Below are 26,260 nucleotides of genomic sequence, written 5' to 3' on the forward strand. Positions count from 1 at the left end.
AGGGGGTTCCCTGTGTAGTCAGGGTCTCTCTGTGTAGCCCTGGCAGACCTGGAACTCAATATGTAGATTAGGCTGGCCTCAAACTCAAGGAGATCTGCCTGTCTCTGCCTCCCCAGTGCTGTGTGCCACCAGTGCCTGGCTCCGATCTTTTATTTTGAAATGATTTAAGTGTGGAAGCAGGACTGGGGAGCTGCCACAGTCAGTAAAATGCTTGCCTTGCAATCTCAAGGTCCTGAGTTCTAATCCCCAAACCATCACTGAGTAAGAGAGGCGTGGTGTAATAGTAATCTCAGCATGGGGAAGGTGGAGCCAGGTGGAGTCCTGGAGCTTACTGATCAGCCATCCTAGCCTAATGGGTGAACCCCAGGCCAATGAGAGACTGTCTTAAGAAACAGATTGATCGATCCTGAAGCATGATATCTTAGATTGACTTTGACTTATACACACACACACACACACACACACACACACACACGCGCACACACACGCACACACATGCACAGACACATGCATGTGCACACACATGCACACTCATGTATGCACACACACATTCATATGCTCCCACATTCACATACACATTTATATGCACACATACATGCATGCACACACACATGCACACACATGCACGCATACACACATTCATATGCTCCCACATTTACACACACATTTATACACACACACACACACACACACCCCACAACAACCATCACCATCACTACCACCAATAATTCCATCACTTGGGAGCCTGAAGCAGGAGGATTACTCTATGAATTTGAGGCCAGCCTAGAAGATTTAGTAAAATGAAGGCCAGCACAGAATCCAGAGGAACACAGTGAAAGATTCTGTCAGAGAGTGGGAGAGAGAAGCTTCTAAGAGTAGTCCAAACCACTCTGTGTCCTGGGTCACTTGAGACCATGTCACCACCATCTAGCCATCACCCTGGATGCTGAGTGTGTTCTGAGTTATAGACCTTCTCCATAGCATCTCTTTCAAAGAGATGAAAGCAATATCGACGTAGACCTCATCCAGCTCACAGACCTCCTGGAAGCTCATCAGTTGTGTGTGTGTGTGTTGTACATTCTTGTTCTTATATGTCTGCACACAGCAGCGGAGGCCACAGGCTGAGGTTGAAGTATTTTCCTCCATCACTCTCCATTTGATCCTTCGAATCAGGGTCTCTTGCTAAATCTGGAGATCATGGATGTGGTTGGCTTTCTAAGGGCTTCATGGGCTTGCCTGTCTCCACCCCACTGACACTGTGGTCATATAGGCATGGGCCACCATACCTGGTTTGTGTGATGCTGGGGATTGAACCTAGGGCTTCATGGATAGTATTGGGACCTGAACCGTAGTCTTCTGGAAGACCAACAAAGGCTCTTAACTCCTGAGCCATTTCTCCAGCTCCTTCTTGTCTCTTTGATGTATTTCTGTAATTTATTGAGACTTTCCTGGAACAAAAAGATAGTCCAGGCTTATCTTGTATAATTAGTTATTTCTCCAAAGAGCCCCAGTGGTTCATCATCATAGGAGGGAGGGCACTGGGGCCTACCTAGGAAGCTTCAAGTTACCCACTGACTATATTAATACTCGCTGCTCAAGTGGCGACACCTGGTGGTAGCTTCTAGCCATGCAGGGCCAGTTACCTCCAAGCCTTGACTGTGGTATTAAAAAGATGCCAGTTGCCTCTGGGCTCCTTCCTCAGTGTTCTGAGCCTGGATTGCTGCCAGTTCTGCCTTTGTTAGTCCGTTTTCTCTCCTTGGTCCCTAGTCTGGAGGATGCAAGCCTGAGACACAGTGGGAGCTGGCATCTTCTCAACCCCAGGGCAGGGTTTGCCCCCGGGGTCAGGGTATCCTCCTCACTACTGATGTGACTGCAATTATGTTCAGTATTCCCCACTAGGTCACTCAGATGAAGATTACGTTAGCAAAAATTTATAAAGAATTTGCCAAAATCATGGAAAATGTTTGCTGTCTAATACTGAGCTAACTGCTTGTTTAAAAGATGGAGGCGGAGGGGCTGGAGAGATGGTTAAGAGCACTCTCTGCTCTTCCAGGGAACCTAGGTTTGATTCCCAGTACCCACATGGCAACCCACTACTATCTGTAACTCCAGTCCCAGGGATTCCCGTGTCCTCTTCTGGTCTCTGTGGGCACTGAACACCCAAAGTGCACAGACATACACACAGGCAAAACAGCTGTACATTTAAAAAAAAAACCAGAATAAATCTTATAATGATAGAGGGGATTATATCCACACAGAAGGACACTGACAACCTCTGTTACATTATTTTTCCTCCTGGGGTTGTCTTAGTTTTTTTTTCCTGGTGCTGTGATAAAAGACTCTGACAAAAGGGCTTGTTTGAACTCATAGTTCAGGATGCGAGGAGGTCACGGCAGCGGGAGCTTGAAGCTGCTGGCCACACCAAATCCACAACAAGAACAGAGATGACGGATGTTGGGCTCAGCTAGCTTTTTTCTTTCTTTCTTGGATGCGATCCCATTGAATGGCGCCGTCCACTTTAGAGCGCATCTCTGCACCTGAATCAACCTCATCAACACGGTCCATCTCAGACAGGCCCTGAGTGGCAATATCCACTTCCAGGAGTGCGAGTGCTTAAGGCTTGTCCCTTAGGTGATGCCGTTGAAAGAGGTTTTGTATATTCTTAAACTGAGCACCTATTTGGATCTGGGTTGGGAGGGAAGGTGAGAGACAAATTCTTGTACATAAAGCCAGGCCTGACCTCCACATGTAGCCAAAGATGACCCTGAGCTCCTGGCTCTCCAGCTCCGCCTCCCAAGTTCTGGTATTGCAGGTGTCTGCCACCACACCCTGCTCTTACTTGGGCTTTTCAAGTCTTCCTGGCCCGGGAGAGACTCCACCGGCCTCTGATGGCCTCAAGCTGCTGGGCTGGAGTCCCGTGAGCTTCTGGTTTCTCTTGGACTCAGATCCACCTCTTGTTCTGGCCTCGCCAGGGAGGAGGTGAAGTATGACCCCTGCCCGCATGAAAAGTGTGACCATTGTCTCTCCTCTTATCTGAAGATGTGGTAGTAGCAGGGCTTCCGGGAGGGGAGGGGGACAGGTGAGTGACCCCCATGGGCTTCTCAAGGGTAAGCTGCAGTTAGAGCAGAACCAAGCTCTGCACAGGGTGGGGCTTGGTGAGCAGAAAAGTGAGGGACTTTTCCCAAGAACTAGACAAATCCTGTAGGAGAGGTAGCGTCCCTCATCCATTGTCAGCCTCATGAGGCCTGTTGCCCTGGCAACCTCCCTTTTTGCAAGCAGGAAACTGAGCTTAAGTGAGGTTACACAACTTGCCCAGTGTCACACAGCTCCTGAATGGGGACACCTGTCCCGAGAGGATGCACCAGTATCTGCCTGGCTGTGCTTACAGGTTCCTGGGTGGCTTCCCTACCGTCCCCTGCAGCCCTAACCCTGTCAGAGCCAAATGCCTTGAGAGGGATAGGAGACTAAAAGGGACACTGGAGGGAGGGCGCCATTTCTCCTTTATACTTACCTGTTACCAACTCATCTCTTCTAGGCCTCTCTGGTCCTGCAGGTGTCCTACACGCCACCCCCAGGAGCTGTGCCCTTGCTCCCACCGCCTGCTTCTCTAGCTCCCTCCCCGACGCTGCCTGACATGGATCTGGTGGCTGGTGAGGAGCCCAGCCACCCCTTGATAGGGCACAGTCCCTGGAAGATGGCCAACATGTCTCCTTAATCCTGGGGTTAAGAGATGGCCAGTATGGAGACAGAGGTTGTGGGTGGTTAGAAAAGGAAAGGTGGAGATGGATCCCCAGTGAGGCTCCCCAAATCCCAGATGTTGGGGAAGGGCCAGATCCAACCTGTGCTCTCCATTTCCTAGCTCTGGAGACTAGTGTGTGACCTGAGGCTTAGAGCTTCCCTCAGCCGTGATAGAATGTAACAAAAGAGCTACTCACCCCACCTCCCACCCGGGAAAAGAGTTTTGGGCCAAAGACTAGAGTTTATATCTTGTCTTTGACACTGAGTAGCTGTGTGACTTTCGGCTGGTCATTCTGGGCACAGGGATGATCATACATGATCACCAGTGCCCACCTCAAGCTTCTGCTAGGTTTGTCAAGTAAAGGTGCAGGCCAAGGAGGCTGACTTGCTGGTGGTGCCTGGGAAAGCTAGCTGGACCACTAGGCGGTGTGGGTAGAAAGCAGCTGAGATGGGACAGCGCATTTGCTTAGGGGAAGATTCTAGAGTTTATCTTCTGGTGAAGGAGGTGTGGTGGGGGTGGGGGTGTGAGGGGAAGAAGCAAGTTATAAAAACTTGAGAGGCCCTTGCCTTCCCTGGGTAAGCCTGCCTTGTTGGCCAGTTCTGTGTGGGTTTCTGTGGAGAGGGAGGCTGAGGGAAGATTTGTTGGCTTAGCACATCCAGCTCTGGAGATCACTGGGCCGGGAATCCTGACCTGGGGAGAGACAGTTAAGCTAGGCTCAGGGAGGAAAGAGGCTGCTGGGGAGGGAGGGTGGGCAGAGGTCCCCAGATGCTCTGAACTTGACCAACAAAAGGAGGCTCCCAGCTCTGCCTGGTTGGACACGGGACCATCACCTCTGAGCATGGTACCCAGGCTGAGTGGATAAGCGTATCAGAGGAGAGGGTGGGCCTGGGGAAGGTGGGCCTCTCTCATCCCAGCTCCCTCCCGCCCCTCCCCGCTCGGGCTGTGCCCTGATGCATGCCAGGTGGGGGACAGAGCCGGGCTGAGACTTGGTCCCTGCTCAGTGACAGCACCATGGACACAAGATACTCTGGGAAGAAGTGGCCGGTCCCCACGGGTGAGACACAGTCAGACCCTTCCACCTTTAACTGTCTCACCTGGCAAGGTGGCCAGAAGGGCCTGTCTGTTAGGGCTGGGGTGGGTGGGTCAGGGCCATCCTGTCTTCTTCTTGCTGACTAACTGACTATTGACTGTTTTCAAGGGCCAGCTGTGGCAGCTGCCCCTCTTTGATTTCATCCATCCTGGGGAAGGGTGGGCAGGCTTAGGGCGTGGTATCGGAGGCATGCATGCTCTTTGGTCCTCCCCCCTGTTGGACTGAGACCTCAGGGCAGCACCAAAGGCACACAGTGCTCATGAGGGACCTGTGCCCACAGACACAGGAGGGGAGGAAGACACGGAGGACCAGGGCATGACCGGAGATGAAGCGGAGCTGTTCCTGGATCAGAGTGCACCTGTGGGCCCAGGGGGACCAACTCCACCCAAGAAGCCACCTTCCCACCCTCCTCCCCACTATCCAGGGGTGAAAAGAAAAAGAAGCTCTGCCCCGCCTAGAAAGCTGCTGTCAGACAAGCCCCAGGACTTCCAGGTGACCGTGGGGGACTGTCCCTATAGCTCATCAGCAGTGCTCTGGGCCTGGCTGGCTTGTCTAGCCTCAGGATGGTGCGTTGGTGTTCTGAGGCCTTCCATGAAGAAGCTAGGCTGCCCTGGATCCTGACAGCTGAACTGAAAGTTCATGCTTTGGGGTCTTAAAGCATGCCTCTGCCCAGTCCCAAGGAGTCTGATGTACAAACAACGAATGAATGAGATTAGTCTATCACTACATCTCCTTTGTTGTGGGAACTGGCCTTTGTCCCAGGCTAGCTCCTCACTCTTTAGCTTTTCTAAAAGTCAGTGACTGTTTATTTATTGTGGGTTAGCGTGGAGTGTACAAGTGCCACTGTGAGAGATCACTGTCTTGTGTGGAGGTCAGAGGAAAACGCGTGGGAGTTAGTTCTTCTTTTCCACTATGTAGATCCTGGGTTATAAACTCAGATTATCGTACTCGGCAGCAAGTGCCTTTTCCCATAGAGTCACCTTGCTGGCTTATTGTTTAAAATTTTTTAAAATTATATTCATGTAATGTTTCTGTGTGCATGCCCATGTGTTGTTGTTGGTTTTATTTTTTAAAGATTTATTTTATTTATTATCTGTAAGTACACTGTAGCTGTCTTCAGACACTCCAGAAGAGGGAGTCAGATCTTGTTAAGGATGGTTGTGAGCCACCATGTGGTTGCTGGGATTTGAACTCAGGACCTTCAGAAGAGCAGTCAGTGCTCTTAACCGCTGAGCCATCTCTCCAGCCCCCATTGTTTTTTGTCTGTTTGTTTGTTTTGTTTTTTGAGACTGGGTCAGGCTGGCCTCGAACTCACTGCATAGCTGAGGATGACATTGAGCTCCTGATCCTCCAGCTCTGTTTCCAGGGTGCTGGCATTAGGCCTGAGCGGCCATCACGCCCAGCCAAGGTCCTTAGAAAAGTAGACCTCTGCCTCTACTCAGAGCTGCTGAATCAGCTGCCTGAATCTGAGGAGCTGTGTCCAACAGTGGGGGAAGAAAGATTTACCCAAGTCTGAGGCCAGCCTGGGCTACCTAGTGAATGACAGGCCAGTCTAGCTACAGAGTGACTCATTTAGAAAAACAGTAACAATAACAGAGTGGGTATTAAGGGGGTCTCAGGTGGGGTCTGTTCTAAAGAAAGGCAGGGCTGGATGGGCCTTATCCCAGGAGATTTTTATGCAGGTGAAACAGCTCTTCTGTGAAGCTCTGGAATTTTCTAAATGCGAGGGGGAGCTTGACGCAAAGTGTGGTTGTTTTACACTTATCTTAGCCAAAAGGCCGAGAAGCGATAAAGTGTGGTTGTTTTATTGTTTTGTTTTTTGTTTTTTTGTTTTTTCAAGACAGGGTTTCTCTGTGTAGCCCTGGCTATCCTGGAACTCACTCTGTAGACCAGGCTGGCCTCGAACTCAGAAATCTGCCTGCCTCTGCCTCCCAAGTGCTGGGATTAAAGGCGTGCGCCACCACCGCCTGGCTGTGGTTATTTTTTGTAGTGCTCTTTCTAGAATTTTTTCGTAGTTCTCCCAAAAGCTGTCAGTGAGCTGTCCATGGGGTTTCTGAGTCTTGGGGCCTGCAGGTGGCCTCCTTTCCTACCCATTAGCCTATCCTTTCTCCTGGTTTCAGATCAGAGTCCAGGTGATAGAGGGGCGTCAGCTGCCTGGGGTGAACATCAAGCCGGTGGTCAAGGTCACAGCTGCTGGGCAGACCAAGCGGACGCGAATCCAGAAGGGGAACAGCCCACTCTTCAATGAGGTGAGTGACCTCAGGCAGCGGGCAGAATATTGACAGCCCTTAAGAATGATCGAGAGCAGAGCATTCTCCAAGGCGTGCTCTTGGGGCTCCAACTTTGAGTGTGAGAACCAAGAGCAGTGCAGATTATCAGAGGACTTGGAGAGCCCTGCTCCCCAAAAATCTCAGAATCCTTGTCCTTGAAAAGCTAACCTCTGTGAGGCAGAGATGGGACAGCCCAGCTTGTTCAATTCCTAGACTTTGGCACTGGGCAGCTGAGCTCCACCAGTCTCCTTAGCTGAGGCTCCAACGCTGGCGGGTGGCCACGCCCCTCCACCCAGCCTGAGGCTCAGAGACTTTAATCCACCCCCTCTCCCCTTTCTGGATCAACAGACTCTTTTCTTCAACGTATTTGACTCACCCTCGGAGCTGTTTGATGAACCCATCTTCATCACGGTAGGTCTCAGTTGTTCTCCATGGGCAATGGGGATGCATGCTATCTGGCAACAGTAGGATGTGATAGCCACAGACATGTCTGCCATTGTGCCTGTCAGCCTGTGTATGTGTCTGGGAGAGAGAAGTGGGTTGAAGCTTGACTCTGGGTGATTGAAGGACCCACAGAAACTCTGCCAGTAGCAGAAAAATGCCCAGGTGCCTCAGGCCAGAGGCCTGGAATGCCTGGTTTTTGGCTCGCTTTCTCTTGGCTATGCTGTGGCTTCCAATTGCTGCCTGCTGCTGGGGATGAGTGTGCACCACATATGTGGGCCCCACCTCTGCTGTGTACCTATAAGACTGTGCACTGCTGTGCGATTTCCCGTGCCTTTGTCCCCTTATTTGTGAGGTGGGACCACGTTAGCATCTATTCACAGGGTTCTGTGAGGTGAGTCATTGCTTAGTACCATCTCGGGAATGGAGACAGTGGCAGCTGCTGGCTGTCGTGGTCTGGGAGGGACCTGGCCAGAGCCACACTCTCACCGGAAGATGATCTTTCCTTTCAGGTGGTGGACTCACGCTCACTTAGGACAGATGCCCTCCTTGGCGAGTTCCGGGTAATTGTTTGTTTACTTGGAAGTAGTTAGTTCTCACTTCCCCTTCGGGGCAGGCTGTGCTGGGAAAATCTAGTTTCAACCCACCCACCCACCCATCCTAAAACTTCCATAAAATCTCCCAACTCAGGAAACCTGTCACCAAAGGTAGGAAAAAAAATAAAGCAATTATTATCTACTGGAGTCAGAATTCTTATCTTACAGTTCAGGCTGACCTCAGATTTATGGCCATCCTGCTGTCTCAACCTCCTGCGTGCTGGAAGCACAGCCGAATGGGCCCATGTCTGGGCTCACTTTTACGATTGAGTTTGCCAGGAGGGGATGTGTGTCATAGGCAATATCTGGGACTAGACAGACAGAAGGAAGCCAAAGTGGGTGGGACACACATTTCCCATCACATGCCTATAGTCAGGGCAGAGGCTGGAAGGCAAGCACCTCAACCCTCAACCCCCAACCCCTGGCACAGAGTCTCTCCTGGATTCCATGGTAATTAGGGTGGCCATCTATGTGAGTTAGTTTTCTTTATTCAGAGGGAAGAAACCCACAAAACTTTGGCCTCTATGACAGGTTGCTTAGCATCCTGGAGGTTGGTACTTCCAAGGTCAGGATCTCTAGCTTTCCTTTATAGTCACGTCTTTTGGAGGTGAAGCCTGAATCCTTGAATGGTACCCCACAGCTTCAAGCTTAGTTCCTTTCTGAAAAGATACATCTCAGCCAGCTGGAGACGGAGCTTATACTTTTCCATTTTCCTGAGGTCAGGATATGACAGAAAGAGAGGGAGTTAACTTACCCTTGTCCCCACCAGAGTGAACTAAAACCCCCTTTTAAATTTCCCTCTGTCCATGCACCCTGGAAGGGAAGTGGCCCTTACTCATTTTTGATTGTCTTGTGTGTCTTGGTTATTTTTTTTTATTGCTGTGATAAGACAGTGTGACCGAGACAGCTTATAAAAGAAAGCGTTTACTTTGGTGTTCACGGTTCCAGAGGGTGGTTCCGTGACTGTCGTGGTGGGGAGCCTGGCAGCAGGCAGGCAGGCGTGGTGCTGGAGCAGTAGCTGAGGACTTACACCCGATTCATGAGCTCAGAGAGAGCTAACAGGGATGGCCTGAGGTTTTGAAACCTCAAATCCCACCTCAGTGACACACCTCCTTCAACAAAGCCAGACCTTCCCAAGCAATTCCACCAACTGTGGACCAAAGTATTCAAATATTTGCGACTATGGGGCCATTCTCATTCAAACTACCGTATCATATGAGCTGCTGCCCCGCTCCCTGACCCCATCTTCTTCTCTGTGGGTCTGGAGTAGAGTTCTGATATGCACTCAGGAGAGGTGCTCTGGCCTGTTTACTTTACCTTGTGGCCAGAATCGGGCAATGGACAGTCCACTTCTAGTTACTGAGTCCTGCAGACTCCAGGGTGGATTTAACAGATCTTACAAACTGTAAAATCAGGGCTGGAAGCCGGGCGGTGGTGGCGCATGCCTGTAATCCTAGCACTTTGGGAGGCAGAGACAGGTAGATTTCTGAGTTTGAGGCCAGCCTGGTCTACAGAGTGAGTTCCAGGACAGCTAGGGATATACAGAGAAACCCAGTCTTGGAAAAAAAATTAAAAAAAAAAAAAAGTCAGGGCTGGAGAGATGGCTCAGTGGTTAAGAGCATCTGCTCCTTTTACAGAGGATCTGGGTTTACTTTCCAGCATCTATACAGCAGCTTACAGCTATCCATAGTGTCAGTTCCAAGAGATCTGAGACCTTCTTCTGAGCTCCACAGGCACAAGGCACATATGTGGGGCACAGGCATACAGTCCCTTAAAGATTTATTTATTTTTATTTTATGTATATGGGTGTTTTACCTGTATGTAGTCTGTGCTTGTTGATATGTATGTTTTGTTTTGCTTGTTTATTTATTTATTTATTTATTTATTTATTTTAGCGGTTGAAGAAAGGTGTTTATCAGGAGTAAGGAAACACACACATGTAACAGGCCCACAAGAAAACAACCCTCTGCAGAGTATAGGAGGGTCTCAGGAAACCAAAAAACCTTTGTTTGACTGTGTCTCCTCTCTGTTTCAGATGGACGTGGGCACCGTGTACAGAGAGCCCCGTGAGTTCTTATTCCCTCGACCAAATCCTGACATTCTAGAAGCTTCTTGAAGGCACTCGTTTGGGGACTCCTTTTGCTTCTTGGTGCTTTAGAACTTGGAGGTGGGGTCTGCACTTGGAAGGGAAGGCAGGGCTTTCTCTTCCGTGTAAAGCAGGACCCCAGGCACTGCTGCCCGGTGGCTTCTCCAGGGATGATTACTCTGGAAGGTAGGGCCAGGGCAGCTGGAGCCTGGGCTCCGATCTGAGTCACCTTATGAGTCCAGTCTTTCCTTCGCTCTGGTCTGGGGGATTTACTAAGGAAGTGGGAAAATGGGCCCAAGCTATCACCTCTCTTAGACGTTTCTGCTGAGCCTGCTCTGACACACCAACCTTCTAAGTATGTCTTACTCATTGTCCAGTATCAGTGGTCGTGGATGGTGTGATTGTCAGTCTTCCATACTTCAGGAAACATGGCTCTGCTAAGGAGCCGTGGAGTCCAATGGGCAGTTCTTGGCTTCACACATCCATGAGGTGTAAAACCTGGTCCCTTTGCTTGGTTGCTAGGTTTTCTGTCTCACCTTAAAGGGTCTACCCTATGCTCCTGCCTGTCTGCAGACTCTAACAGGTCCACCCTATGCTCCTGCCTGTCTGCAGACTCTAACGGGTTCTCCCTATGCTCCTGCCTGTCTGCAGACTCTAACGGGTCCACCCTATGCTCTTGCCTGTCTGCAGACTCTAATGGGTCCACCCTATGCTCCTGCCTGTCTGCAGACTCTAACGGGTCCTCCCTATGCTCCTGCCTGTCTGCAGACTCTAACGGGTCCACCCTATGCTCCTGCCTGTCTGCAGACTCTAACGGGTCCACCCTATGCTCCTGCCTGTCTGCAGACTCTAACGGGTCCACCCTAAGCTCCTGCCTGTCTGCAGACCTGACCTTCCACTCCCTACTGCAGGACACGCTTATCTCCGGAAGTGGCTGCTGCTCTCCGACCCTGATGACTTCTCAGCAGGGGCCAGAGGCTACCTCAAAGCGAGCTTGTGTGTGCTAGGGCCTGGAGACGAAGCGCCCGTGAGTACCATCCTTGCTACCTAGTGTAGCAGCATCCCTAGCTTGGTTTTTTTATTGTCTTAAAGGGGTATGCAGTAATCATGAGAACTGTATAACATGCAAAAAATACTGGGCTGCACTCTCTGGCCTTCCTTGCAAAAGAAAGAATCAAGGATTTTAGATTCTTGTTTTGTTGCTATTGTTGTTGTTGTTTTTCCAACCTGGGTCTCTCTGTGTAGCCTTGGCTGTCCTCAAACTCGCTCTGTAGACCAGGCTGGCCTCGAACTCACGGAGATCCACCTGCCTCTACCTCAGTGCTGGGATTAAAGACAAGCGTCACCACAGCTAGGGAGTACACAGACCACCACATCAGGGTGCTGACCACTTGGGGTTAGACCATTTTTCTCAAATTCTTTTATGAAAAATGGGTAGACCATTTTCCTCAAATTTCTTTCTCATTTTTCTCTGTAGCTATAACCCAAGGAGCGGCCTGTGGGCCATGCGGGTGGGAGTTGGAGGTAGGCAGGAGGCAGAAGAGAAGCCGTCAGGCGTTCAGACACCGAGGAAGGGCGGGAAGGTAGCTGAGCAGAAGCTGGGGCTAGAGTAGCCGGGCGTCTGGAAATGTCATGGAAACGGAGATGACAGAGTGCCCACCCCCGCATTAGGAAGAGGGGCCTCAGGACACCCTCTCTTTCTTCCCCTGTTGTGAATGGGCTTGTGCCTTCCTCTTCCACCACGTCCAGCCTTCCCTTCTTCATTCCCTCTATCCTGTCCCCCTCCTTCCTTCTCCTTCCCATGAGCCCCACAGCCAGCCCTCCTCTTCTAGGAGGCTCCCTCCTTCTTCGCACGCACATCTCCTGTGGACACGGAATTAAAGGAGATGACAGGTTTCTGACTCTGGACACTTGCTCCTGAATGTGCTGGGATCGACTGTCTTGCTGCAGATGTTGAAGTGGGGTTCCCCATGGGGTACAGGCTGAGTAAGCGTTAGGCTGTGGCTCCTTCTGTTAGCTTGCTCAGGAGTAGACTGCTGGACCGGCCTGCCCTCACTCTCCCCTGCCCTTCCACTGCCCTCCTCCCAGGAAGCCTCTAGGTGGCTTGTGTGTTCCTGTGGTGTTGGTGTGGTTACTGCCTTCATTTTCAAAGAAAGAGGCTTGTTCTTTCTCCAAGAATGAGCTCTGTGGATCAGATCCTCAGTCTACCTTACCAGGGGTGCCTCTCACCCATTAGCACCCTGCTGATTGACTCTGGGGTCATTATATTAATACTTGTGTGCAGGAACATGTCCCTAAAGATGGAGCGGCTAGCTTAGATTCCTTCAACTAGTTTTTAACGCGGGGGATGGGGAGTGGGGTGGGGGGCGGCGGCGGCGGCGGCGGCAGCGGAGAAGGGTGCAGGGGCTTTGGGGCTTATGGGAAAGGGCACTCCGTGTGAGTGGATGGCTTGGATGCCTGCTGTGTACCAGCTGCAGTTTTTCCTGTTGGAGGCGGTCCTCCACGTGGCTAGGGAGTGCGCGTCCCCTTGTCCTCACTGCCCTGTTGACCTTAACCAAGCAAAGGACCAAGCAGCTGCAGGAGCCAGAGCTCAGGACGCACCCTTCCGATGGGGGTGGTGGTGGTGGTGAGGAATCCTGTGGGTTTTCTTTGCAGCTGGACAAGAAAGATCCTTCTGAAGACAAAGAGGACATTGAAGGCAACCTGCTTAGGCCCACCGGTGTGGCCCTTCGTGGAGCCCACTTCTGCCTGAAACTCTTCCGGGCTGAGGACTTACCACAGAGTGAGTGTGGCGCCCCCTTCTGGATGCTTACAAGAGTCCCCTGCCAGGCTGTTTAAAGCATGGACCCTGGGCCTCTGGTCACTCACGGGTGTCGGGTGTCGGGACTGGGTTTCATACCCAGGGGCCACCCCCCTGCTCATTCCCTTCCTCTTTTTGATCCGGTTCACTCCCGAGGGTCTGTTAGTGTTCTCAGTGGTACCCACTTTCTGCTGTCTGGCTGGTGTTGCAAGCCTTTATTTGGCACCCCCCGCCCCCACCCCACAACCCAGAGACTTTTTTCTTTCCTTTTTCTGGTGGCGCTGGTTTGGACCCAGAGCCCCACGCTCGCACTCCACAGTGAGCGCCACTCAGCAGAGCGATTGGATTTTAGCGGGAAGCAGAACAAGGAGGACTTAGGAAGATGAAGGAGACCGGAGCAATGGCTCCGCTCCAGCTTCCCCTCGCCTGGTCTGCTGCTCTTATGGAAATAGAAAATCTTAGACTATATGCCGGGCCTCTCTTATTTTCTATTTAAAGCAAGACTGGCCTACGTGATAATCTACCAGTGGATCACTGTGGCCACCAGGCACCCAGAGTACGTGCACCCTTTTCTGGGTTGCTTACTGCCCTTAGTGGTGTGGAGTTTGGCTCAGTTCCACACGTGCACAGGCCCTGAAGCGTGGGCAGTGACAGATGTATGTATTTGGGAAGGGGCAATGACTCTGAGCTGCTGTTCTGAGTTCCTTCTTCACGGAGAGCCTGAGCTGACTCCCTCACGAGGGACCACAGCATGTCACTTTTGTAGTCATAACCCTGCCTGGAGATGCAGGGATAGTTGAGTCTGGAGAGCTACAGAGGCTGGCAGTGTGGGGCAGGGGGATCTGGAGGGTTTAGGAGGAGGCCAGAGATGGGTATGGCACAAGACAACTGATTCTGGAGGAGAGACAGCAAGGCAGGCAATGACCAGTGAGTGTATCATGGGGATAGTCAGGTGTAGAGGGGACATTGGCAAGCAGTGACAGGCATGTCTCTTCCCCAGTGGACGATGCTGTGATGGACAACGTCAAGCAGATCTTTGGCTTTGACAGCAACAAGAAGAACTTGGTGGACCCCTTTGTAGAAGTCAGTTTTGCTGGGAAAATGGTGAGGAGCTGGCCTGGGAGAGGGGCTGTGGGAGGGAGAAGGCCTGGGGCAGAGGGTCCAGAGCAGGGCACCCCTGGCAGAAGTGCCCATAGAGGGGCCTCGGGAAGCAACATACTCAGGTTGGCTCTCTGGGATGCTACACCTGAAAATGGACAGGTGTACTCAGATGCCCAGTCTGGAATTAGTGACTGAACAGAGAAGTGGGGTTGGTAGTGGGTAGTGGGGGAATGTGGGACAAGAGGTGAAATGCCTAAAACCAGATACAAGAGATTAAGTTAATTTACTTATGTGTGTGTTGTTAGAATGGGTACAGCCATGGTGTATGTGTGAGGTCACAGATAACTTAGGGGAGCTGGTTCTCTTTCTCCCCAGGGGTTGAGCCCAGATTTCCAGGCTTGGCACTAAGTAGCCTGCTGAGCCATCCTGCTGGCCTGTGAAAAACGATTATTTGTGTGTATGATTTGTTTTTGTGGGGGCAGGCATGCTATGGTGTGTGTGTGTGTGTGTGTGCATTTGCATGTGGGTGTGTGTGCGTGTGCGCGCGCGTGCATGTGTGAAATCAGAGGACATGTTTACGGGGGCGTTGGCTCTCTTCTTCTGCTGTGGGTTCTGAGGATCGAAACAGTTTACCAGGTGATTGAGTCTTTATCTACTTGTCGACCCCCAGCATTTTACACACACACACACACACACACACACACACACACACACACACACACACACACTTTTAAACTTGAAAGCAACACATGGGTTGACTTTCCAAGTGAGTTCTGCTTATTTTGCCTAATTGGGCTGTCCAACTGCACCAGTTTCTTCTTTTTCTTTCTTTCTTTCTTTCTTTCTTTCTTTCTTTCTTTCTTTCTTTCTTTCTTTCTTTCTTTCTTTCTTTCTTTCTTTCTTTCTTTCTTTCCTTCCTTCCTTCCTTCCTTCCTTCCTTCCTTCCTTCCTTCCTTCCTTCCTTCCTTCCTTCCTTTCTTTCTTTTTTGGATTTGTCTTTTTCGAGACAGGGTTTTTCTGTATAGCCCTGGCTGTCCTGGAACTCACTCTGTAGACCAGGCTGGCCTCGAACTCAAAAATCCGCCTGCTCTGCCTCCCATAGTGCTGGGATTACAGGTGTGCATTACCACTGCCCAGCTACCAGTTTCTTTTTGAATGCTGTGATTTCATTTTCTTTAAAGCTGTACAGAGCTCCAGTGTATATGCACCATATTACCTTTTCCATTCATCTGTTAAGACAGAGAAACCATTTTCTTCAAAGTGTGAGGAAACATAATCATTATTTTTACACAGTTGCGGCAGAAGGCAAACAGAGAGAAAGAGAGGCACTTGGTGGTCATCTAAAGGGGTCACTTGGTCATTCCTCCCTCCTTGAATCTCACCTTTCTGCCAAGGGTAGGGTAGGGTAGTGGTTCCTGTCCATGTTGATTTCAGTCCCACAGTCCATAGCCCCGGCATTTTTTGGTACGTGTCTCAGTTCTCGCCTGTAGCGAGAGCTTGGCCACATCCAGGCTCTAGCTGCCTAGCTGCAAGGGACTCCACGCAGCTCTCTTTGTCTCTGACTCTTCTCTTCCCAGCCAGATGTCCTCATGCCTCTGACCTGCTCTACATGTGGCCCTTTTGAACAACTTTCTCCCCAGGTGCCTTCCTCAGAGGGGCCTCCATCACAAGGATGCCACCGTGCAAGGAGGAGTATGTGGGCCTGCCTCCACTCTTTCCCCTTTCACATCCAACATGCTGAGTCTGCCCTCCACATCAGACACGCCCCAAGGACCAGCCCTTCCTAGATACTGCCCCCCCCCCCACTGCCATTTCCTCCCGGATCACACAGTAATCTCTTCGCCATCTTTCTCCATCTCAGGACAGGGACTTTTTGGAGAACCTAGGTCATTAGTCCAAATTCTTGAGTTCTCTGGTTGTTTCCTCTAGTAGTTCCTTATTCCTTTGGCTCTCATAGTTCCTGGGCTCTGAAGGAGGGCTGTTATATTCAGAGGATTTTGCCTGGAGCTTACCTCAGGCCATGTTTCCTACGCTGTGTTTCAACATGGCACAACACCAGGTGTCCCGTTCCCCCTTCATTGATTCTCTACCTTCTGCTCTAACCGTTATAAAAGTAAATGCCTCCCCCACCCCCACAACTGGCAACTACTCCTTGGATGACATCTTGATTCCCTGAGGATGATTAATGTACCTTATGACCCAATACACCAAGTGCCCACTGACTTCTGCCTGAACACGTCACTGCTTGGGGTTACCTGGTACTCATTTACTCATTTCTAGCCCTCCATTTTATTTGAAAATTCTTTATTTTTTGAATGTATGTGTCTTAGGGTTATACTGCTGTGAGCAGACACCATGACCAAGGCAACTTTTATAAGGACAACATTTAACTGGGGCTGGCTTACAGGTTCAGAGGATCAGTCCATTATCATCAAGGCAAGAGCACAGCAGCATCCAGGAAGGCGTGGTGCAGGCGGAGCTGAGAGTTCTACATCTTCATCTGAAGGCTGCTAGGCTTCCAGGCAGTGGGTCTTAAGCCACGCCCACAGTGACACACCTACTCCAACAGGGCCACACAGCCTAATAGTGCCACTCCCTGGGCCCCCTAATAGTGCCACTCCCTGGGCCAAGCATATTCAAACCATCACAGTATGAATGAGTATGTGTGTGTGCGTGTGTGCATGCACACACATGAAAGTGTGTATCTGTGTGTGTTTGTGTGTGTGTGTGTGTGTGTGTTGCCTGTCCCCACAAATGCACAGAGGCTGGAGGAAGATGATGGGCATATGGCTTGCTCTGTCACAGGAGCTCTATCCCTGTTTCAGGCTCTCTTCCTGAAACTGGAGCTAGGTTGTCAGCTGTGAGCCCAGCTAGCCTCCTGTTTCTGTCCTGCAGGGTTAGAGGTGCTTACAGCCACGCCTACCTTTTTATGAGTGTTGGGGATTTGAACTCTGACTCTTATGATTGTTCAGAGAGCCCTCTTTTCCCTCTGAGCCATCTTTCGAGTTCTCTTTGGACTTAGACATATTTGTAAACATTTTAGGATTATATTAGAATTACACAGTTTTCTCTCCTTTCTTCTCCCTTTCCAAAACCTCCCCTCACCCTTCTTTCAAATTCGTGACCTTGATTTCAGATAGCAAACCTATGCTCTTTCTCTGGGGAAGACTATTAATCGTGATCTCAGCATTCCTTAGTGGTCTGCAGTTCTTTAGCTAGGGTTGAGGACTCCTGGGCTTTCCCTTTCCATGTTAGTGTGTCCAGTAGTGTTACCCTTATTCAGGTCATGTTCAGACAGCCGTGTTGCTGAGACTTCATGGGTGTGGCTTCTGATCTTTCTAGAAGACATGGTCTCACAGCAAAATCCCTTCTTCTGACCCAGTCTTTCCACTTCTTCTGCAACAGTCCTTGAGCCCCGAATGTTGGGTTGTAGACTCATTAGTTAGGACTGGACTCCACAACTCTGCAGTTTGATTGGTTGTGGTTTTCTGTAATGGTCTCCATCTGTTGCACAGAGAAGTTTCCTTTGGTTGGATTTGAACTTGCTTTAGTGAGGATGAACTTTGAAGCTGAAGATGACTTTTGAATCTTCCTGCCTCCACCCCTGAAGTTCTAGGTCTGTGTGGTGCTAGAGACTGAACCCAGGGCTTCATGTGTGCTAGGCAAATACTTTACCAACTGAGCTACAGTGTCAGCCTGCCCTGTCCTGTTGGCAGTAGAAACCTCCCCTCCGCTCCCAGAGCCTAACAGAATCTCAGGGAAAGTGTCACGGCCCAGTCCCTTCACTTTATCTTATCTGGCTTTGGAGATTTCCCTGGAGCATGGGTGTCTAGGGTAGGTGACTTAGGAGATGAGGTAAAGTCTAAGCCACCCCTTGGTCCTGCTTGAGACCGTGGGGCCGGAGGAGTGAGCTGGGAAGGATGGTAGCCAGCTGCTTCCATGGTCCTTATGCTTCTGTCTTTTCTGTCCTGAGCCCTTTCCTTGTCCTGTCATGTCTCCTCCGACCCTCACCCCATCCTACCCATCCCCCTCTCTGGCTCTAGCTCTAAGCTTTTATTTTATTTTATTTTATCTTTATACCTTCTTACATCTGGAGAGCCCTAGGCCTTGGCAGTGTCTGCCTACCCACACTTGGATGTTTCTGCAGTTTTGCTTATGGACATTTGGGGGCACTGTTACTCAAGCTATATCCAACTACACTGGCTACACATAGTGTGTATGTGTACACTGTAGACAGGACAAGGAAAGGGGTGTACTTCAGGGCAGGACAGACGTTTTAGACTTTATGGATCCAAGAATGAGACCCATTTATTGCAAAATTTAAAGAATAAAAAAATCAGAGAGGGAAAAAAATAAAAGAAAAAAAGAAAAAGTGTCCATGCGCCTGAGGCACAGCTTGTTTGCCCGTTCTCTCTGTGGCTCATTCCCCTTCACAGCTCTGTGACTGGAATCTGGCTAAAGGGTGGAGTGGCGCTGAGCCTTGGCTTCTCAGTTCCTGTGTTATACCCCAGGCCTTTCCTTAATCGACTTTTTGGGGAGGGATGCTTCCTGCTTTTTGTTGGGGTTCTCCTGTTTCAGTGACTTCAGAGTGTAGTGCCGACAGGCTGTTCCCCACGTGTGAGACGGTGCAATGGTGCTATGTGAGCTTAAGTCAGATGTGCTGTGGGCGGTGAGCCTGGTGTCAGAGAGGCAGCGATGTGTGTTAACCAGGAGTGCTGCAGCAGAGCCCCGCAGAAGCAGGTTCCGTGAGGATCTCAGGGAAAACTGTGACGGGCTGGCGGTAATAACCCTGCCCATTTCCTTTAGAAGATGAGTCGGTAGCCCTGATTCATTGCTCAGTGTGACTCTGTAGAGGCTGAGTAGAGGAGAATCAGTCCTCTGTGAGCAGCTTGGGGCAGAGTGTGTTATCTAGCGTTTCCTCAGGTTAGTGCACAGCCCAGCGTGCCACTCCGTTAGACAAACACACAACCAAGTGTATCCTAGCGTATGGATGGGTGTGACCAGCCTTTTCCTCTCTAACTCGGTCAGCACACAGAGATCTTTGTCCATGAGCTGCTTTCCATAGAAAGGCTTCTAGAACCAATCAGGATTATTAGGTTAATGGTCATGGACTTTCTTGATAGAGATTGAAGCAAGAGCTGTGTTGGCAGAGCCTTCCCCTTAGTATATGTTAGAACAATTTCTTTCATTTTATAATAAAATTTATATTTATTTTTAGGTTTGATACTTAATGCATCTACTCTCTATAGTTGATCTATCTATCTATCTATCTATCTATCTATCTATCTATCTATCTATCTACCTACTTACTATCTATCATCCTTCTCTGCCCTGGTCCCCATCCAACAATCTTCTTCTGCCCTCCCTTGCAAGTGCATTTCCTTTACACCGTTTTGGTTTCCTTATGTATGTGTCAACAAGTGTGGCTGTGGACACATCTGCCACTACAGTCCAAGCATTTGCACACTGTGCTCACTGCTCCGTCCTTACTTTTCTACCCTGTGGCACAACTCAGAGCTTGTTTCATTTCTGTACACACAGGGTCTCCTCTTTGAAGCCGCATGGTACTGTGGCTAGACCATACTTTAACCCATCCTCTATTGGTGGATACCTGGCTCGTTCCAGATCCCTGCGAGTTCTAGCCAGGCTGTGGTAAACAATGTCACTCTGATCATACAGGCACTTCTGTAGAGCGTTTCTGGGGAGGGACTGCCAAGTAAAAGGAACGTGACTTTCTAAGTTTGGTAGACCCAGCTCCATCCTTATATTTCATTTCCTTCCACTAGCAAAATCAAGCGTGTGGTTCCCCTGCTGCCTTGCTGCAGTGGTGTCGGCCTAGAGAGGCATTTATGGATCTGGGAGGGAGTAGACGCTCTTTAGCCTGCTTCTGCTCCTCACATACTCCCAAACAATGGTGGCTGCACCCCTGCAATGCCAGCCTTTACCTGCTGCTCTCCCCACTCCTCCCCCCTTGACTCTGCTAACCCCTCTACTGCCCCACCCTGGCAGTCTTTGGCTGGGCTCTTTCCACGAGGAGGGGGAGAAATGGCGATAGGAGTTCAAACTGGATAGTTGGGAGCAGAGATGAAACCCTCGCGCCTGGGCACTCAAAGTTCTTGATCTAATTTAAATATTCATTATTAAGATAATGCACTTTAATAAAACTCTTGCTTAGCACAGGACTCATCTACCTTCCAGAAACTATATAATCAAGACTGAATCTCTTAAATTTCTCTCTCTCCTTTTCTTTCTTCTTTCTTTCTTTCTTTCTTTCTTTCTTTCTTTCTTTCTTTCTTTCTTTCTTTCTTTCTTTCTTTCTTTCTTTCTTTCTTTCTTTCTTCCTTCCTTCCTTCCTTCCTTCCTTCCTTCCTTCCTTCCTTCCTTCCTTCCTTCCTTCCTTCCTTCCTTCCTTCCTTCCTTCTTCTTCTTCTTCTTCTTCTTCTTCTTCTTCTTCTTCTTCTTCTTCTTCTTCTTCTTCTTCTTCTTCTTCTTCTTCTTCTTCTTCTTCTTCTTCTTCTTCTCCTTCTCCTTCTTCTTCTTCTTCTTCTTCTTCTTCTTCTTCTTCTTCTTTTTTTTTGGTTTTTTTGGATTTGGTTTTTTCAAGACAGGGTTTGTATAGCCCTGGCTGTCCTGGAACTCACTCTGTAGACCAGGCTGGACTCGAACTCAGAAATCTGCCTGCCTCTGCCTCCCAGAGTGCTGGGATTACAGGCGTGTACCACCACTGCCCAGTTTCTCTCTCTCTCTCTCTCTCTCTCCCTCTCTCTCTCTCTGTGTGTGTGTGTGTGTGTACTCGAGTATGCATGTGCAAACACTTTCATATGCACGTGTGTGTGTGTGCTCTATGTCATGTTTTTTAATGTTTTTTTTTTTAAATTGGATATTTTATTTGTTTGCTTTTGAAATGTTATCCTCTTTCCTGGTTTCCTCTCTGCAAACCCCCTATCCCATCTCCCCTTACCCTGCTCCCCCACTCACCTACCTACTCCTGTCTCACCACTGTAGCATTCCTCTCTGCCTTGGCACATCAAGACCTTGGCACATAGGACCAAGGGCCTCCCTCCCATTGATGCCAGATAAAGCCCCTTCAGTTCCTTCAGCCCTTCCCCTAACTCCTCTATTGGGGTCCCTGTGCTCAGTCCAATGGTTGGCTGAGAGCATCCACATCTGTATTGGTCAGGCTCTGGCAGAGCCTCTCAGGAGACAGCTGTCTCAGGCTCCTGTCAGCAAGCACTTGGCATCAACAGTAGTTTCTGGGTTTGATGTCTGCATGTGGGATGGATCCCCAGGTGGTGCAGTCTCTGGATGGCCTTTCCTTCAGTCTCTGCTCCACTCTTTGTATTTCCTTTGGACAGGAGCAATTCTGGGTTAAAATGTTGGAGAAGGGTGGGTGGCCCCATCCCTCAACTGGGGGGGGGGGGCTTGCCTAACTCTGGATATGGTCTCGATAGGTTCTCCCTCCCACTTGTGTGGTATTTCAGCTAATGTCATCCCCGTGGGGTTCTGGGACTTTCTGGTTGCTATCCCCAGTTCCCCTTTCCCCATTGCTACACACCTCTGTTCAATTTCCTCCCTCTCTGTACATCCTCCATCTCCTCCCTCCCATACCTTCTACGTCATGTTGATGTGTGAGTGTGTGTGCATGCTGGTGTCATCCTTGGTAGCTCTCCACCTTATTTATTTATTCATTTATGAGACAGAGCCTCTCTATTATGTGTAGCCCTGGCTGTCATGGAGCTTGTAGACCAGGCTAGCCTAGAACTCACAGAACTCCACCTCAGCCTCCCGAGTTCTGGAATTAAAGATGTGCACCATCACTGCTCCCAGCCTTTCACTGGTATTTTTTGAGACAGGAACCTAGAACTGGTTAGATTGCCTGGCCAGGGAGGCCTGGGGAGCCTCCTGTCCTGCCTTCTGGGAGCCGTGACTACAAGCGTGTGCTACCATGCCTGGCTTCTATGTGGTTTTCTGGACATAGAACCTGAGTCTTCATGCTTTTGTGGCAAGGATTTACTCATGACGGCATTTCCCCAGCCCTTGAAACTGAGTCTTTGCCTTCTTCCCCACTTGTGGGTGCAGGCTGCCCTGGGGCTCCAGGGACACAGCATGGAGCCCTTGGCTTAGAACACACTCCATTCTTGGTCTGCTTCTTGTTTGTAAAAAGCCTCTAGGCGGCGCTTCTCTGAGGCAAACTATGGCTTCCTTGTTCCTTTCTTCCTTCCTTCCTTCCTTCCTTCTTTCCTTCCTTCTTTCCTTCCTTCCTTCCTTCTTTCCTCCTTCCCTCCCTCTCTCCCTCCCTCCCTTCTTTCCTTCTTACCTTCCCTTTCCCTCCCTCCCTTCCTTCCTCCTTTCCCTCCCTCCCTTCCTGCCTCCCTCAATTCTCCCTCCCTTCCTCCTTCCCTCCCTCCCTCCCTCCTTCTCTCCCTCCCTTCCTCCCTCCCTCCCTTTCTTCCTCCTCCCTTCCCTTCTTTTGTCCTACTGGGAATTGAATATAGGGTCTTGTTTAAGTTGGGTGAGTGGTCTACCACCATGTAAACCCCCTCCCAGTGCCATATGGGGTTTGTCTCTCCACTGAATTTTATGTGGGTGCTGGTTTGTGGGCCTGGCACCTGGTCTTAATTGGAGGTAGGGTTGGGGAGTCTCTGTCTAGAGCTGTGGGTTTAGGACAATGGGGCGATGACATTTGCACCAGCCTCCCCATTCTGGATCTTCTCTTCCATCGAGCCTTGTCTCTTCAGAGACTCCCTGCATCTGAGCCTGCTCTGCATGGCCCTGAGTCCTAGGGTTTCAGGGCCAGCTCTAAGAGCAGCCAGTGTGGCAGAGGATGGCTTCTGGGTTATATGGTTGCCACCAAGCTCGAATTCCACATAGCATTCCATGCCCCAATCCTTTGTGTCTCCTAGCTCTGCAGCAAGATCCTGGAGAAGACAGCTAACCCTCAGTGGAACCAGAACATCACATTGCCTGCGATGGTGAGTGTCCTTTGGACGACTCAGCACAGTTTGCTCCCTTGACTTTTGGCCTGTTGGCTTCCTTGACTTTTGCTCAGTGAGGGGGTTGCTTTCTTCTAGAACTCTGTTCTCACCTAGCTCCCTTTCCTTCCCCAGTTCCCCTCTATGTGTGAAAAAATGAGGATTCGTGTCATGGACTGGTGAGTTCTGGGTCCTTGAAGGGGTGTCTGCAGGGGTCCTCGGGCCTGTTGTTTCATGCACCTGGGCTGCCACTGTGACAGAGGGAGCATGTATCAAGGCAGGATATGAGGGCTGTGGGCAGTTATGGGGCAACCTGGAGCTGGGATGCTGTACTGACAGAAGACAGGGAGGGCACAGCCAGGGGGCAGTGAGGCTTCCTGAGGAGTTGCTTTGATAAGTCGTTGGTAATGGTCACGTGCAAGGTATGGAAGCTAAGCCAGCTGCTGTGTCCCTGTGGGATAAAATGGAAGAACAGACCCCTCCCCCACTGGAAATGGGGGTTGTATTTCCTGAACAGAGGTCATCATTGCAGGTGCCAAGCAGGTCAGAACAGCAGCCTGTGAGTGTCTTAGAATCTTACCACTTGGTGAACACCAACTTGCAGTCCAGCTCTGTGTCTAGTGAGCACTTTCCACATGTATGGGTTTGTCTGACCCTTGACAAGGTGGCACTACTTCACAGAGGAGACAGGAAGGAACGACCAAATGAGCTGTCTGCAGTGACAGTTCAGAGGACCAATGTGAATGACAGCTGGAGCTGGTGCTCTTTGCCTGGCCATGTTGTCTCTTAAGGCAGCTGCGAGGTGGCGGCCTCTCTCACACTTGAGGGGACAACAGGGCCCAAGCTCTGTGAGCTCCGAAACACTAGGCTTTCCACAAGGAGCAAGCTGTCCTTTTTCTGCCCCCAGAAGCGCTGGTCATGTGGCTTCCTGGCCATTCTCCTTTGGTTGCAGGCCCATGGAACCCCCAGCTAGGAAGATAATGAGAGACCAGGGGAAAAACCCCAGGCCACAGAGCCATTAAAGTGTGTGCCAGTTCCCCGGGCCTAAAGAAAACAGATTGAGAGAATTAGAGGGAGAGAAGTGTGGGCAGGGGGCAGGGAGAGGTCCCGAGGTCCGCCACGGCTGGTGTGAGCCTTGGGGAAGGGGAAGCGGCTTGGAGGAAGGGTACACTTTGCTTTCCCAGAGCCCTCTCTGCATGTCAGCTGGAAATGACTGTGCTGTGTGGACTGGGACACCCTGGTGTGCATGTGTGTGCGTGCATACATCTGTGTGGATGTGTGTGGGTGTGGTTAGCCCCTTGGATTATGGCTGTGCCTGGCCTGACTCCCTTGGAGCTGTGTCAAAGCTATCAGCATACTGTACAATCCAAACACATTACGGAATCTGGTGGCTGCGTCTCTGGCTTGGGTTGAAGTGGCACTTTTATTGTGAGTCTATTTTGAGACTCACTGTTTTCCAAAAGCTCTAAACCCCCAAACCTAGCTCTTGGCCAGAAAGCATGCCACTGCTGGAAGTTCCTATCCAGAAAGTCCTTCTTAGAACACAGACGAACGTCTCCTGTCACCTGAATCTTAGAAACATGACACAGTCCATATGACTCCATAACTTAAGCTTTCATTCAAGTCTTTGAGAATTCCTTTTTCACTTAAAAACAAAAATTCCTCAGGGCTGAAGAGATGGCTCAGTGGTTAAGAGTGCTTACTGCTCTTGCACAGGATGAGGAGGGTTCAGTCCCCAGCACACACTAAGTACAACTCATGATTGCCTGTAAGTCCAGTTCCAGAAGATTCAACACCTTTTTGTTTTGTTTTGTTTTGTTTTGTTTTGTTTTTTTGCCTCTGTGGGCAACTACACCATAAACTTGTTCAGGCAAGCACACATAGATGTTAAAACAAACAAACAAACAAACAAACAAACAAACAAACAAACAAAACTTTCAAAACTCCGCTTTAATAGAAGCTACCTCCATGGAAACAACAAACCCCAGCCACTCCTCCTCTCCTTTCTATTTAGACCAGGCCAGAAGTCAGAAGCCCAGTCAGTCACCTTTAAAGGAGTGGGCTTAACAATGTTTTAAAAATACCTCAAAACCCCCCAAAAACAAACAAACAAGCAAACAAACAACAACAACAAAAACGCTGGGCCATGGTGATGCACGCCTGTGATCCCAGCACCTGGGAGGCAGAGGCAGGCGGATTTCTGAGTTTGAGGCCAGCCTGGTCTACAGAGTGAGTTCCAGGACAGCCAGGGCTGCACAGAGAAACCTTGTCTCAAAAAACAAAACAAAAACAAAACAAACAAAAAAATACCTCCAGCTTTCTTATCTTTGAGGCATTAAGTTCGATTCCCATCAGCGTAAGAAGCCAAGAGAAAGGTATGTGATGTCAGGCACTGGTGCCGCTCACCTCATGAAGCTTTCGTCACATGGCTTACCAGAAACCCCGACTTGGACCTGAGCTGCCAGGCTATGCATTCATCCCAGGGGAAATGTCTGACGTCAAACTTACTCCCTTCCTGGGAAATCCAAAGAGGAAGGAAGAGAGAAAGAATCTGGGATATCTCGAGGGGTTAGGGTTAAAGGGATATGAAATGAGCATGCCTTATCTTTGGGATGGTGCTGGGTGAGTCTGCTGTGGCCAAAGTGCTCACAGTGGAGAGGAAGCCCTGGGGAAAACCAAGAACGGACTGGGTGTGTGCTAGAGGACGTTCCTGAGGGGCCCTGGGCCTGCCCAGGCTGGCACTGCTGACCTCTGGTACAGTAATTCCTGTCTGTGGGTCTGGCCCTTGGATTGAAAGTTGTTCAGTGCCTGTGGCCTCTGCCCTCTGGAAATCTGGAGCCTTCTTGTCTCATACAGAAGTGACCATGACATGGCCATATATGATCTGGGGTTAGAACCATTAGGTGGAGAATCCTGGGTCCATCATCCAGAGGAAGGGGCAGGTAGAGGTGGTTAGGGCCCTGGATTCCACACCAGGAGTACCTTGCCTCAGAACTGTCTGTGAGGTGGTGTGTGTGTGTGTCTGTGTGTGTGTGTGTGTGTATGATATGCATGTGATATATGTGATGCATGTATATGGGCATGAATGTAATGGGACACATATGGGAGTCAGAGGACAATTTTGTGGGGTCTGTTGTCTCCTCTCTTCTTTCACCTCTATTTGGG

General features: G+C 50.1%; 1 protein-coding gene across 16 annotated transcripts in view; it reads left to right on the forward strand.

The window, feature by feature from the left end:
- Positions 1-26,260, forward strand: part of Dysf (dysferlin) — a 205,189-nt gene that overhangs the window by 53,944 nt on the left and 124,985 nt on the right. For 8 of the 16 annotated variants that reach the window (XM_052174136.1, XM_052174140.1, XM_052174138.1 and 5 more), the window contains exons 5-16: positions 3,536-3,650; positions 4,701-4,793; positions 5,110-5,321; positions 6,950-7,078; positions 7,448-7,510; positions 8,053-8,103; positions 10,172-10,202; positions 11,134-11,249; positions 12,878-13,004; positions 14,023-14,126; positions 23,027-23,095; positions 23,231-23,274. In XM_052174136.1, the coding sequence (XP_052030096.1) occupies positions 3,536-3,650; positions 4,701-4,793; positions 5,110-5,321; positions 6,950-7,078; positions 7,448-7,510; positions 8,053-8,103; positions 10,172-10,202; positions 11,134-11,249; positions 12,878-13,004; positions 14,023-14,126; positions 23,027-23,095; positions 23,231-23,274 (1,154 nt within the window). The remainder of the gene's footprint in view (positions 1-3,535; positions 3,651-4,700; positions 4,794-5,109; positions 5,322-6,949; positions 7,079-7,447; positions 7,511-8,052; positions 8,104-10,171; positions 10,203-11,133; positions 11,250-12,877; positions 13,005-14,022; positions 14,127-23,026; positions 23,096-23,230; positions 23,275-26,260) is intronic. The other 8 variants (XM_052174142.1, XM_052174149.1, XM_052174146.1 and 5 more) reach the window with 1 other exon arrangement.

The sequence above is a fragment of the Apodemus sylvaticus genome, chromosome 2, assembly GCF_947179515.1.
Source record: "Apodemus sylvaticus chromosome 2, mApoSyl1.1, whole genome shotgun sequence".
NCBI lineage: Eukaryota > Metazoa > Chordata > Mammalia > Rodentia > Muridae > Apodemus > Apodemus sylvaticus.